The following is a 15,823-nucleotide window of genomic DNA, read 5'->3' on the forward strand; positions in this document are numbered from 1 at the left end:
CCCATCCACGACTCTCTGTGCACAAGAATTTCCAGAACGATAGCTTCAAAAACAACGTAGTTATGCGCGATTATTTGCCGCAATGCAATCCTATGGCGAAATGTTTTCAAGATGGCGACCGGAGCGCTCCGACTGAACTCGGAGCTCCGAAAAATGGTCGCTTCTCTTCGCCTTGCTTCTAGGGGGTCCGCGGTCCGCTCCTACTCCGCCTCTGGGTAAGGCGGAGCAGGCCAATCCGCTACTGCTTCTACGCTCCTAATCGGAGCGGAGCACATCCCTAGTATTTAACATTATATGATGGCATCTTTGCTGTTTGAGAACAGGTCTGTTAGGGGGGAAATGTTTATATAAATTGTTTTAGGTGTTTATATTAATTTTTTTCTGTTAAAAAAATGTGACTGTTTTTATTATGTTGTATTTTTATGCCTAGAGAGCTTCAGCTATGGGGCAGTACAGAAATGACGTGAAATAAATAAATAACAATAATGCAATAAATAAATAAATCTAATTGATAAATAGAAAGATAATCTAATGCCTCTAGCTGAGACTGAGGGGGGGAAAGGCAGGACACAAATGTAAAAAATAAATATGGAAATGTCATAAATGTTTAAATGTTCTAAATGTAATACAAAAATTAAAAAGTGGGATATAAATGTAATACAAAGATAAACAAATCTAATTGATGGATAGATAATCTAACGCCTTCAGGTGAGACTGAGGGGAAAAAGGTGGAATATAAATAATACGCATGGAAATGTTACAAATGTTTACATGGTACAAATGTAATAAAAGGTGGGTCTAGCTCCTTCCTATCTCTCCTCTCTCATCTCACACTATTGCCCCGCTCGTGCTCTTCGCTCCTCTGATGCCATGTTTCTCGCCTGCCCAAGGGCCTCTACTTCCCTTGCTCGGCTTCGTCCTTTTTCTTCTGCTGCCCCTTACGCCTGGAACGCTCTTCCAGAACATTTGAGAACTACAAGTTCAACCACAGCTTTTAAAGCTCAGCTAAAAACTTTTCTTTTTCCTAAAGCTTTTAAAACTTGATTTTGTTCTGACTTTATACTATTAGTTTTATCCTACCCTGTGCCTGTTTACCCTACCCTGTGCCTGTTTGCATTCTCTTCCCCTCCTTATTGTTTCATTATGATTTTATTAGATTTTATTAGAATGTAAGCCTATGCGGCAGGGTCTTGCTATTTACTGTTCTACTCTATACAGCACCATGTACATTGATGGTGCTATGTATATAAATAAATTAATAATAATAATAATAATAATAATAATAATAAATAAATAAATGTTATGTTTAAATGTAATGAATTAAAAAGGTGTGACAGACATGTAATATACAGATAAACAAATCTATGAATGTAATAAAGAAATGTTATAAACAAATTGAAGCTTAATCCAGATAAGACAGAGGTGCTCCTGGTCAGTCGAAAGGCAGATCAGGGAATAGGGATTCAGCTTGTGTTGGATGGGGTTACACTCCCACTGAAGACGCGGGTCCGCAGCTTGGGTGTACTTCTGGATTCAGCCCTGAGCCTGGATGCCCAGGTTTCGGCGGTGGCCAGGAGTGCATTTGCACAGTTAAAGCTAGTGCGCCAGCTGCATCCGTTCCTAGAGATGTCGGACCTGGCCACGGTGACACATGCCTTAGTTACATCCCGATTGGATTACTGTAACGCGCTCTACGTGGGGCTGCCTTTGAAGAGTGTTCGGAAACTCCAGCTGGTTCAAAGAGCTGCAGCCAGATTGTTGACTGGGGCTGGTTACAGGGAGCAGACAACTCCCCTGTTAAAACAGCTCCACTGACTTCCATTCTGTTTCCGGGCACAATTCAAAGTGCTGGTTATGACCTATAAAGGTCTATATGGTTCGGGTCCAGGTTATTTGAAAGAACGTATTCTCCCTTATGAGCCTGCCCGTGCTTTGAGATCTTCTGGAGAGGCCCTTCTTTCAGTTCCACCTTCTTCACAAGCACGCTTGGTGGGAACATGGGAGAGGGCCTTCTCGGTGGCTGCTCCGGTGCTCTGGAACTCTCTTCCTGGGGAAGCTAGGCTGGCTCCCTCCTTGATGGGCTTTCGGAAGCAAGCTAAAACTTTTTTGTTCAAGCAGGCCTTTGGAGAATAATCCAGCCCTCCATCTATGTTAATGTCTTATAATTTTGTTGTGTATTTTTTTTTAATTGTTTATGGTTTTGTTTCCCTCCCCCCCCCCCCCATGTATATTTTAAACTTTGTAAGGCCGCCTTGAGGCCCAGCATTGGGCAAAAGGCGGGATACAAATAAATATAATAATAATAATAATAATAATAATAATAATAATAATAATAATCAAACATTTCTTTGTGAACCGCCCAAAGAGCTTCAGCTATTGGGCGGTATAAAAATGCAATAAATAAATGTATGTTTAAATGTTCTAAAAATGTAATAAATAATAAAAAGGCGCGATAGACATGTAATACACAGATAAAGAAATCTGTGTATAATGTAAGGCCTCCAGCCGGGACAGAGGGGGCAAATGAGTTGGTGCAGAGGGGTTTCCTTGGCGACGGCGTTGATGCTGGGGAGGGGGGGCGATACTGAAAGGGGCGGGGCTTCAACGAGCCCTCAGTGATGGGGAGCAGAGACGGCTGGGGGGCGAGAGCAGCCGCCCCCGCCCCCGCCCCCTGGCCAGGCGATTGTGACGTCAGGGGGACCCCGCGCGCCGGCCGCGCGCCGCAGAGGCGCGCCCCGCGCTTCTCCCCTTTAAGCCTCGCGGACATCGTCGAGGGCGGCTGCACCTGAGAGGAGCGGGAGGGGAGCGGGAGGGGGGGGTGCGGGCTGGTAGGTGGCCTGGGGCGCGCTGGGAGCTGCTGACACCATCGCAGTAAGGAACAGGCGCGAAGGCCATGCTGAGCAGCCAACAAGGGCATCATGGAGAATAAATATCCTTAGTTCACACGCGGGGCGCGCGTGGGGGGGGGGGAAGTGGGGCGCCTCCCTACCCCCAGCGAAGCCCTCGTGCAGGAAGGGCTTTAATAGAGGCTCCCAACGTCCCCCCGTTACCCAGTCATCCCGCCCCAAGAGAAATCATCATCATTGATAATTTGAATAATATTCAATAACATTGAATAACATTCAGCCCTGTTGCATGTATGTCCCGCATCCCAGCTAACAGTTCATAAGGTGCCTTAGGAATATATCAACAAGTAATGCAGTTTAAAATGAAACGAAAACTCCAGCATGGAAGAACCATTTACGGAGCCACCGGTGGAGGCTGGTGGCTCCCGCGCCAGTAGGGTAGGGACTGTGCTCTGGGTTTCAGTCAGAACCAGTCTTTGCACCTTGGAGAGCTCCCTTAGAGTTCTGACTGAAACCTGGGGCAGATTTTCAGCCCCACTGACATTGGAGGCACCAGCCTCCACTGGTAGCAACTCTAGAGAATGGCAGCGCCCCCTTCCCCCCCCCCCCCCCAATCACTGAAACAAGAACTTGAGGAATGGGATCTTCAGTAAAGGAGATTCCCTGCAGAAAGTCACCTTTCTAAAATGTGATAAGAGTTGGCTGGTCAACAGAAAGGCAATATATAAATGTGTGTATAAATACAAAAATGCTTCCCCCCTTCTTAAATAATGGAGACCCTTTCAAGAAATCCCACAAACGTACAGATGAATCCTATTGCTGAAGGACCCATTGCTTTTGACAGGAGTTTGCTACCTTGGGAGCGCTCCATTTCCTTGCAATAAGGGAAACACCATCCACATTTACAGAAATGTTTAGATCTATATCTGTAACTGTAAAACTGAAATATTTGGATTTTAGCAACCCAGCCTGCCCCCCCATCCACGCTCTTAACAGGTGGGAAATGAATTGATCAATAAGAATCTTAATGAAGAATTGCAAGACTGTCAGTACTTGCTGACAAATAATTTTTTTTTGGTTCATATGATTGTCTCTTATGCCAAACGCTTTCTGAATTAAAGACTACTGATATTAGTTGAAAAATTCCTTAATTTGCATTTCTTCACATGGTTCATGGACATCATCTTTGATGAATTTAGGGGTGGCAAGATCAATATAGATAAGACCTTGAAACTGCTCAATAAGTTTGAAGTCTCCTATGATTATGTTCATGTGAAAAAAGTGTTTAAGGTGAGAAAATATGCTTTTATTCCTTTAAAATATATAATGGAATTTCTGATCAGTGGAGCATTGTGCTCAAAAGTAAATTTGTTGCATGTAAATTTTTTTTAGTTCTTTCAGAGTAGAGATTTATTACTTGTAGGCTAGTTGCCCTGTTCCTGTTTAATTATCAGCACCTATCTTTCATCCAAAAGGCACAGGACCTCAGTTTTTCCTTCGTGGGTAGTTTCCATTTCAGGGACCAATTCCTGAGAATTTGGGAGGAGTTGGTAACTTCTCCCCTACCTAAATTTCTTATACATTGGAGTGACTTAAGAGCTTTATACTGCTACTTCAACACTCAATGCCCTGAATAGTCTTAGGCCTTAGCTAGACCTAAGGTTTATCCCAGGCTTGTCCTGGGGTCATCCCTGCCTGCTCCCGGGATATCCTGTGTGTCATTTACATGAACAGGGATGACCCCGGGACGATCCTTGGATAAACCTTAGGTCTAGCTAAGGCCTTAGAAGTGGAGGTATTTCCCCCCTGATACATGGCTACTCTCAATACTCAGAGGGAGTCCTGGCTATGAGCCTGGGTCTGTTTTTTGGCTCATCATTTGTAAAATTGTTATAGTGTATGTGCATTTTCATGTGTGTGTGTTTTTAATTTTTGTATATTGTCTTTAAGTGATTTTATCTTATGTGAACCGCCCAGAGAGCTTCGGCTATGGGGCGGTGTACAAATGCAATCAATCAATCAATCAATCAATAAATATGCCAGCACAGGGCAGGAGTGGGAAGACCTGAGGGGAGAAAGGCGTAATCAGCTGGTAGGTCCTGCAACATGGGTTTTCTTCCCAACCCTGACACACTTGAGGAGGATGAATTGGCTGGCCGCTCCCTCAATTAGTTACTGATAATAAGTCAATAATTGTCATAGGGGAGTAAGGAGAGGGGCAAGGCTGAATCTGAAGACTTGTGCTTCTAGGCCTCCTGTCCAGCTATGTGAGAGAAATGAAGCTAGGTCCCAGACAGAAGTCTGAGTTGCAGCTTCTATTCCAACTGTCAATTCCTGCTCCTCCCCATTCTCTATGAGCAGAGCTGATTTCTCACGTGTTTGAGTTTGTCCTCACAGTCATGGGGACTCGCAACTCATTTCCTAATGAAAAAGCTAGGTTTCTCAGGCGCCATCTGGAAGTGTCCATCCCTTCATGTTGGTATTCATACTGTCATATACATTTTACTTCAACTCATTGAGAATGCTTTCTCTTTACTTAGAAAAATGACAAACAGAAGGCTGGAGTCATCACCATGGAAGATTTTAGGGCAATTTATCGAACACTTCTGCACAGACCTGAATTTAACGAACTCTTCAGCAGCTACTCACCAAACAAAAAAGTTCTAGCACCATCAAATCTAGCTGACTTTCTTCGAAAGGAGCAGTTTGAACTTGATGCTAATGAAGGAAGAGCTGTTTCACTCATTAATAAATATGAACCCATTGATGAAGGTACACGTAAGCTTTAAGGTTATAATTTAATCAATTTGGTACCATAACCTTGTGTTTGATAGAATAATGAATCAATATACAGACATAATATTTTTAATGCAATATTTCTATACAAGAAAACTTTATATTGTGTATGAAAGGTCATGTTTTCTAAATCTGTGGACTGTTATTGACATTCAACCTGATGTAATGAGAATGAGGGGGAAATGCCTTGCATCCAGCACCTGGAAGTGTGTGTCCTGCACATGTGAGCACATCTAATAGAAGACCAGTGCTGTTACCTGTTTCTGCAGCCAACACCTATTAGGTGAAGTAAAAGTGGTACAGTTGCTGGATATGCGGCAGAAGGTCTCACTCACCCTGCCCCATATTCAGTAATCAGTGCTGTTCATAATGATTACATCATAAATTGGAGAGGTAATTGCATGAGCACTCTATGTTTTTCATGTTTTGGATTGTGGTTACTATGTGTAGAGACTCTAAAACACGTGTCTTTAAAACAGCACCTACTGTGTATTGCTACACATGCTTGAATGAAATCAAATTATATTAGTTCATCAAATTACTGTTTTCTTTTAAAGATGAAAGGAAAACAAATCCACACAAATCAGAAAAAGTGTTTTGTCATATTTTGTATAGAATGAGAAGAATCTGTACAATAGTATAAGTAACTTGCACTTCCTTAGAATTTATGAATAAATTTTTGTTTGTATTGTTTTTGCATTTTATTGTTTAATACTTTGTGTATTTTTAAAATAGAAAAACCGTTTATATGTTGAATAAACAAATTGTAGTCAATTAATTTGTAAGTATCATGTGAGTAAATGTTCCATTTAGATATCAAATGAATCCATGCATGTGATGTTTCAAGTAAGGGTAGATGGTAACCTTTTTTTTAGCTGTTTTCCTGCATCAGCCTGCTGACTAGATTGTAATAAATGCAATAATTAAACATTGGAAGCAAAAGCACAAAACATATAAACTTGATTAATAGTGCAATCCTATGCATGTCTTTTGAACTTAGTTGGACTTACATCTGAGAAGACATGCATAGGATTGCACTGTAATATAGCTGAGTATTCCAGTAATCTTGTATAAAGTACAATTGTTGTTTTGTGTAATGAAGTGTATGTTAAATTATTTCTCTGTTGTAATTTTCATAGTTTTTAACAGTTTTTAAAACCTCTAGTTAAAGCATAACTTTATCATGTGATTTTAAAGACTGCATTGATTTTGAATGGCTTTTGTGCTTTTGCAGCAGTTTGAGGAATGTGGGCAAGTTTTTGTGTGCAAAACAGCAATAACAGGTTCTACATTGAATATTACTCAGGCTACAGCTAGACCTAAGGTTTATCCTGGGATCATCCAGGGTTCGCCCCTGCCTGAGCACTGGATCCCCTGTGTGTCACCTAGATGAACAGGTTTGACCCCTGGATGATCCAGGGATAAACCTTAGGTCTAGCTATGGCCTCAGTATTACTAAATTGATAACAATTATCAGAGAAAAGGTTTCTTCAAAAAACACAGTTCTTTAACCTCATTTTGAGATATGAGATTCAATTTCTGTTCTAGTTTTGTACATCAGTTCCATCAATAAAAATTCTGCCTTATGTAATCTAGCAGATGTACAACTTCTAGTGAAGCTTCAGCCAAAATTATTCAGTACTAGTAACTTGATTATGATGTATGATTTGAAGCATACAATAAATAAAGCATATAGATAACACCAGGGACACAACATTCACATGAGAACTCAAAAGCTTGCACACTTATGGAATTTTTTTTAATGCCAAAAAGGCTACCTTTGTTTTTTTAAAGGTTATTTTACAGTTATGGGGAAAGCTTTTAAGAATATAATTATATGTACATTGATTATATAAATATAGATCAGTAACAAATAACATTTTGTATATGAGGACCCTGAAAATTGTACATGTTATTTTGTGAACTGAACTGACTCTTCATCCATTTTGGGTGGTTCTTGTATATGTATGTAAACATAGTATGTTAACAATCAAATAAAGATTGAGTACATAAAAATTATGCCTATTTGATTTACAATTATCTGTAGTTTCCCCTCATACAATTAATATATTTACCATATTTTATTTGGTTTTTTTCTGCAATGAAAAAACAAATGGCACATTCATTTTTCTATTTGTTCTTTAGTGGGCTGCATTTTTTTCAGTTCATTCTTGATGTTTCTTAATTATCAAAACCCCTTTTATCTGCCCAATTTCCCCCTTTGCCCAGAATTTCATGTTGAAGATGTCCACACACTGTCTTGGCTTCTCAAGAGCTCACATAAAAGAAAGTAGAAAGATAATATATGGGTTGGATCCAGGTTTAGGCATAGTCAGAACAGACATAATCTACTCTGAGTTTGCCTAAATCTGAATCCAACCCATTATCTTCTAGTAGTGTCCCTGATCACCGTAATTGTTCAGCAAACAAAGGTTTTTGAAAACACTTGGGTATGAGAACCAGATCTCTGATCCACTGAGAGCCAGGGCTATCACAGAAACATTTTGGGTACTTGTGGCTCATAATAACATCTGCATCTTGGCTTTAATTCTGACTGTCAGTGGGCTCATCTATACCAAGCAGAATAAAAGGCAGGAGCCACACTACTGCTTTATAGTGGTATTGAAGTGTACTGACAATTGTTGGGCCCTGTGACACCGCTTTCATACCGCTTTCATAGTGCTATATCCTGCTTGGTGTAGATGAGCCCAGTGACACACTTCTGTAAAAGAAGACTATCTGCTAATGCCTGATTAGAGTCACCAGATTTAGCAGGTATACTCTGCCACTTAGCTTAGAAGGTAGCTACATTTATTTTCTTGCATTTATGCCTTATTTATTTATTTATTTATTTATTTATTTTATTACATTTATATTCCGTCCCATAGCCGGAGCTGACGTAGCAGGCACCAATCACAATTGTCCTCAGCATGTACAGATGGTGTACACCTGCTGAAATAAACACATCTAACTAATTATGAGGTATATCACAATCATACATACTGTACCTGTGAATCTGTAACTTGTTACTTGACCCTATCATCTTTTTTTAATGGAGGTGACAGAATCTGTTTCTGATTAAACGGCTTCATTTTCGTGTAAAAATATTTTTTGTATTAAAGTATCCAACCCATGATACTATGTCAGAAAAAGTTAAATGTTTTCTCAAGCATGGGAAACATTTTGAGATTTTTTCCATCTATAGGACTATTTCATACAAAGTGAATCTGAGCATCTCTCAGGAGGTGGGGGTGGCTAAGAGTTTATCCTATAAAAACTTTTATTGATCTATAACATCAGATGCCTGTAGGCACATCAGATACATACAGACATCTGCAAGAAAATAGATACTACTTTGTCACTTTGTTTTCAAATGTCAGTAGTTACATTTATATAGAGTTTGGCTCCAAGCTTGTTCACAGTCTCATTGATTTACAGTACACTCCTCTTATTTACTCAGAAATAAATTCCTCTCTACTGAATGCAGTTTAATCCCAGGTAAGAGTGTAAGATTGCACCCTAAAGTAGGATCTACTGCACAGCCCTAAACATGTTTATATGGAAGCAAGTCCCTCTATGTTTAATCAGTCTTACTCCCAGGAAAATATGAATATGATGGTAGCTGTGCAGCATAATTCTAAGAAGTTTATTCAGATGTAAATCTCCATTCAATAAAACTTACTCCTGAGTGAGTGGAAATCCTAGGCACATTTATTTGGGGCTAAGACCCATCGAGCACATTGCGACTTACATTTGAGTAAACACGTATAGGATTGGTCTGTAAGGCAGCCAACTTGCATAGAATCATAGTATCTGGTATTACAACATTGTTTTGATACTCACTTGAAAGAGTTACCATTTTATGAATGTCTGAAACACTGTATTTTAAGTGCCAAATTATGATACTTATTTCTGAAGCAGGTAAGGAAAAGGGGGAAATTCTCTCTCTAGCTAATATTACTGACTACAAATATCGTTCGTGCAACTTGACCGAAAATTTCCTAATCTAAAACAATAACAATAAGATAAGGATTGCTAAAAGGGTTAGCGGAAATAGTCGATGTCTTCTCTATCATATTAGTACAATGTACAGAAATGTTTCAGTCTGTAGCAATGAAAAAAATCTTTTTGAATGAGTGACATTGTAGGTTTAGAGGTTAGCCAGTGTGGTGTGGTGACTAAAGTGTTGGACTGGGAGTCAGGAGATCCGGGTTCTAGTCTCCACTCGGCCATGGAAACCCACTGGGTGACTTTGGGCCAGTCACAGACTCTCAGCCCAACCTACCTCACAGGGTTGTTGTTGTGAGGATAAAATGGAGCAGAGGAGGAGGATTATGTTTGCCGCTTTGGGTTCCTTGGAGAAAAAAAGGCAGGATATAAATGCAATAAATAAAAAAGAATTGTGGAAGGCTGGTGACACAAGGAGATTGGGATCATTGGGGAAAAACACAGTTGGGGTTACAAAAAATAGCTTTACAATAAATTACAATATAGGGTAACGCGCACACACACACACTCGATACTTACTACTTGGATACACATCCCATTGATTTCAATGGGGCTGAAGTACTAGGATTGTAGCCTAAGGTTTACTTAGAAGTAAGTACTTCCAATTTCAGTGAGGGCTTAGGCTGCAGAATAAATACATTTTGAGACATAAAGGAAAGACAAGAAAGGGCTAAATAGGTTTAGGGAGGTAATGAGACAAAAAGGGGCTGGCAACATTTGACAGAACAAGAATTCTTAGGCATAGCAAAGAGGAGAGAAGCAGATAAATGAGGAGCCCAAAGTGGAACATAACAAGAGATCACAGGGGATGTAAAAGGACGAGACACAAAAACACTGAGAGGCTTAATGGTAAGTATGAAATGTAAGGTGGGATTAAAGTGAGAGTTGGTGAGCAAGACAGTGGCTGTTTCTACACCTGCCTTTTTTCCATGGATTGCCCCGGGATCATCCCTGTGGCTCCAAATGCCACACAGGGGATCCCGGGAGCAGGCAGGGACGATCCCTCCATTTTCCTGGGATAATCTTTAGGTGTAGAAAGGGCCATAGAGAGGAGCAACACCATTGTAAATATTAGCAAGTTATATAACAAAAGCCATTTATTTCTGGATAGATAAAACAATGTTTATTGATAGCAAATGAATAGCATATTAATTGAAAATAATCATTGTTGTTCTTACTGCACAGCTGATGCATGGCCATGGTACTTTAAACAGTAGCCATAAGCAAAAAAAAAAAAAAAATGAAAAAAAAATGGTGAGGGTGGGAGACAGGTTTCTATCAAAATTTTAAGGCAGGAAAGAAGGAAACCAGAAAGCAGAACATTACTGTATTCAGGGTGAGAAATATAAGGGAAGAGGCTTTTTTTTTGCTCTGGAAATAAAACAAAAATGGGGAAATACAATCATTCTGCAAAGGGGAATACAACAAAGATATAGCAGTAGAATTTATCTGGTGGAGACTCTCAAGGTTGACATTACTGGTGCTTGGTTTTCAAATGTTCTCTTTTATGACACTTTTTTCTACATAAGGGGTGTCTCTATATTAAGGAAAAACCCTCAAGCTTTTTTCTTCTTCTTAGGTCTTTCCACATTCACTACGGGCTCCTTCAGATGGTGACCAACAGTGACCATGTGATTTGTAATTGAAAACTTCTACTATAGGCAATGTTCCATAAAGTTCATTGAAACAGAGCCATCTAGGGGCGGAACTAATCCCATGATTATTTCAAATACTGCATTATCTCCAGTTGTTGTTTTTATGTGAGATTACCTGGGGACAGTATGGGAGATGTTCTGGAGGTGGATAGTGTCATGTAAAAGACTTGCAAACTTCTATGAGTGGCCGATCATGAGCATGCAATAAATCACTCATGTAGAGAAGCACTCAGTCATTTTCCAAGGAACTCCTGCATGTCTAAGGCTGCTTCCAGATGGAGGGCTCCCTGTGCTAACAATTTAAAGGCACTGTGTAGCTATTCTGCCGTCACGTTCTTTTCTGGTAAGGAAAAAGAGAGAAGTAGTAGTTGGGAAAACATGAGAGGCTACAAATGCAAATGACATCTGGACCTCCCCTCGCCCAGTAAATTTTGATAAATGATAAAATAAAAAAAGGGCTTCATCTTTGAGCACCACTTACGAATTGCCAAAAAAAGAGGAAAAGCGTCACCAAAAAAGAGAATAGAAAGAGGACAGCAATTTGCTTAAAATGTGCATGTGCTAACTTATATGTATAGATACAAATTTAGAAATAATTGCTATAATTTGAAGAGAAATTATCTTAAGGTGTGATCAGGTGACCTGGGTGCCTGCCTGTTCAGTCTGCTGTTCAGGTGTGAACTGTTGATGGGCAACAGTCCTTATGGTCCTTTCTCTTTAATCCAGATTTGGCCAGGATAGCCCTTTCAAATGAAGGACACCATCAAATAAAGGATGGCCCTCTTGCAGTCCTTAAAATAGAGTACTGTCCTCTGTAAAAGAGGACACCTGGCCATGCTAGTTCAGGGATTCTAAAGATCTAATGTAGAAAGGACGTAAGAGATGTTATTTTGCTGTTACTGGTAAACTGAAGTCAGAAATCTTTGGTAATTCACTGCAAATCATTCATTAATCTACAAGTAGATCCTGATCTTGTTTTCTGCCTAACCCTGCCCTTAATACCACAACTATTGTAGGTAGCTCCCCATTTCAGCTTCCTTTTGGAATGGGGGGTGGGCGGGCTTGTCCACCGTTCTTGACTTTTCCACTGACAAATCTCCTATGGATTTGGCCTTTGCTGAGTGTTTTCAAGCTATAGTTCCAATATTAGGTAGCCTTTGGCTGCCAGTTAATTACCTATCGCTGATCAATACGCTTCAAAAAAAGACATACACCAAAAATTGTTCTAGCTGGATTCAGTTTTGTTTTTGTACACAAGAGGAGACATCTGTTGATTCATTCCCCCCACCCTTTTTAAGTTACAAAACATAGAAACATCACATCAAACTATAAGTTGCATAAAATAAAAGGAAAACATGTCTTGTTAAACGGAGCATTGCTAAAGAGTGTTAGATCTTCATAGCTAAACAGGAAATTGTCCTACACATTTCTTGTTCTTTGACTTCTAGTCCTAATAGATTAAAAAGGAGAGATTTTAGGCCACAGCTAGACCTAAGTTTTATCCTGGGATCATCCAGAGTTCGCCCCTGCCTGAGCAGGTTTGATGAACACCTTGATGAACAGGTTTGACCCCTGGACGATCCAGGGATAAACCTTAGGTCTAGCTATGGCCTTAGTCTAATACCAAGTTGCCTATTCAATTCAGCTGACAGGTGCAGAGGTCTGCTGTTCTTCAAATAAGAAACTCCCTCATTCCAAGATCAGCACATACTTATACCTTGTTGTGTAGAAATTACTTCATAGCTAATATTATCTACTGTCCCATAAATTAGAGCTCACAGTCTTAATTACCTTAGGGCTACTAAACATCCCCCCCTGGCAATTTAAACCTGCAAAAAATAAAAGAGCATACACATACACCTTACAGATGAGATACGATCAGTTTGAATCATACCTTTGAGAAGACGTAATTACTCAAAATTTGCTAATTAAATCTAAGCCTGTAAATTTTTCTAAACATCTGTTTATCAAGCTGTTTGATGTATATACCTTACATAATTTTTTTTTGCTCATTAACTGATAAGTACACTTTTGACCTGGAATAATACAGTTTCACTCTTGTTCATTACTCAAATAACTGCTTAGCCAAGTGATAGATGATTTTTACTCAACTTTTTCTCTTTGAATACCATCCAGGTCATCTCGACTACTGTTTTTCATACCAATTTCCCATAATTCATTGTGAACCTGTGCTTGTCTTTGTGTGCCTTCCCTTTAAAATAATTGCTACTTTTATATTTAAAATTCTTAACTATTTATCATTAAACATTTGGCATTTGCATTTCATAATAAGACGTTCTATATTGATTTAAGAGAGGTGGGTTACCAATTTCTCAATAGCTTTCCCAACAATTCCAATAAAGCCAAATCAGCTATTTCCTAAAAGACAGAGAGAGAAAACCCTAAATTAAGCTTCCGATCAACCACAGGGTCCCATCAGAATGAAAACTGCTGCCTTAGAGGCTAATATAGTTAGGGCACAATCCTATGCATCTTTAGGCAGAAAAAAGCCCGGCTAAAGAATGCTGGGAGACATAGGACTTTTTTCTGTTTGAACATGCATAGGATTGCATTCTTACTTCTTAGGCCCTTTCTACAACTACAGGTGTAGAGGGAGGGAGAAGAGGCGATCCCAGACTTACCTGCTTTTGGGATCATTGCCATCAGTCTAAACGGGCTGCGCGACATCACGGGCATCACGCCTGTTGCAGCCGCCATTTTTTTTTTAAAGGGACAGAGCTGGAGTGCACTCACGCTCCAGTGAAAATGAAAAGATTAAAAAATGCCCAACTTGCTCTCCACCCCACACCTGATAGCCCTGGACTCCCCATCCTGGCTTCTTCCCTCTCATGACCTCTGCTACTCATGGGGAAGAGGGAAATGGAGGGATCATTCCCTCCTTGAACCTGGGATTCCCTGTGCATCATTTGGACATCCAGGGATGATCCCTCCAAAAAACGATGGTGTAGAAAGGGCCTTAATGTCTTGTTCCTGTCTTCCGTATGTTATGCTTTTGGTGATAAAGTAATGTAAGCCAAATACAACGTGAAATTAAGGGGCACGTATTTGCAGTGGAACATTTCCAAACTATTTAATCCCAGCAAAAAAGAAAGGACGAAAGAGGAAAGGAAAGAAAAAGAAATATATCTCATAAAAGGCGTGTGGTAACTGTCTTTTCAATATTCCTATTTTAGCGAGAAAGAAGAAGGAGATGACCTTCGAAGGCTTTATACGATACATGATGTCAGAAGAGTGCAGCGTATTTAAAGTGCAACACAAAAACGTTTACCAAGACATGAGCTACCCAATGTGTGATTATTTCATATCGTCTTCACACAATACCTACTTGATACAAGACCAGCTTGTAGGACCAAGTCACCTCTGGGGCTACGCCAAGTATGTACATCTCTTTAGAGGAGAGAGAGGGTAAAGGGTGTGAGAAAACTGCACAAACACATTTTGTATGTGCACATGTGTGTTTTTAACAGAAATAATTTGAGCATTAAAGAAAAAGGAGAATCCTGTTCCAAAACAATAGCTAAATCAGAGCTGAAATATTGGAAACATAAAAGTGATGAGACGTTGCTCTCTTCTGTTTTAGCATTTCTTAAAACTTGTTTTTTTAAAAAAACTTGGGCCCTCTCCTGAACTAATTTCTGGGCCCCACCCAATGCAGCATCAACCATGTATTCTGTGGCTGAGTGCCTCTGAATTACTAAGATCGATCCAGAATTAGGTATGCTTAGACCCATTGGAATCAATGGGTCACAACTAACTTGTCCTATTGATTTTATTGGTTTACTCTAAGCATGATCAAGCCTGGATCCGACGCCTTATGTTCAGTCATATAATCAACTGTGGAGGATGAATGGAGTTTGTGAACAGAGTTGTAAGAAGAAGTATTCTAGATTAGATCAATGGTCCCTCTAGTCCAGCATTCTGTTTGCTTAGTGGCCAACCAGCTATCTGTAGGAAATCCACACATAGGACATGAGTACAATAGCATCCTCTCGCTTGTGTTCCCCAGCAACTTATATACTGCCTCTGATACTTCAGATCTTTAATTTATAAACTATCTGATATAACCTCTAGCCTAATTGACTGTCAACAACACATTTTCTAGGTTTATGAATTTATTAGTGGGTCGTCTGATCTTATCTAGATGAAATTATTCACATTTTTATCCCATGATGAACTTAACCTTGATCCAATCCACCATAATTTGTCATCATCATCATCATCATCATCATCATCATCATCATCATCTTTTAATTCTTACCCGCCTCTCCACTTGGATCAAGGTGGGGAACAACAGAAAATATAAACACATAAAAACTGATTAAAACATAGTATACATGATTAAAACATCCTGAAAAAACCCTAAAAACATTCTAACATTCCACTGGATAGGCCTGCCAGAATAGATCAGTCTTTATTGCTTTTTTAAATGCTAAAAGACTGTCAAGTTGACGAATCTCCTCCGGCAGGCCATTCCACAGTTTGGGAGCATCAGAAGAG

General features: G+C 39.7%; 1 protein-coding gene across 2 annotated transcripts in view; it reads left to right on the forward strand.

Moving 5' to 3' along the window:
• Positions 1 to 2,918: 2,918 nt before the first annotated feature.
• The window catches only part of LOC134403880 (1-phosphatidylinositol 4,5-bisphosphate phosphodiesterase zeta-1-like), a 40,702-nt gene continuing 27,797 nt past the window's right edge, over positions 2,919 to 15,823 (forward strand). For both annotated transcript variants that reach the window (XM_063134413.1, XM_063134414.1), the window contains exons 1-4: positions 2,919 to 2,929; positions 4,013 to 4,136; positions 5,387 to 5,618; positions 14,500 to 14,701. In XM_063134413.1, coding sequence (XP_062990483.1) covers positions 2,919 to 2,929; positions 4,013 to 4,136; positions 5,387 to 5,618; positions 14,500 to 14,701 — 569 coding nt within the window. The remainder of the gene's footprint in view (positions 2,930 to 4,012; positions 4,137 to 5,386; positions 5,619 to 14,499; positions 14,702 to 15,823) is intronic.

This window comes from Elgaria multicarinata, chromosome 9 (assembly GCF_023053635.1).
Source record: "Elgaria multicarinata webbii isolate HBS135686 ecotype San Diego chromosome 9, rElgMul1.1.pri, whole genome shotgun sequence".
NCBI lineage: Eukaryota > Metazoa > Chordata > Lepidosauria > Squamata > Anguidae > Elgaria > Elgaria multicarinata.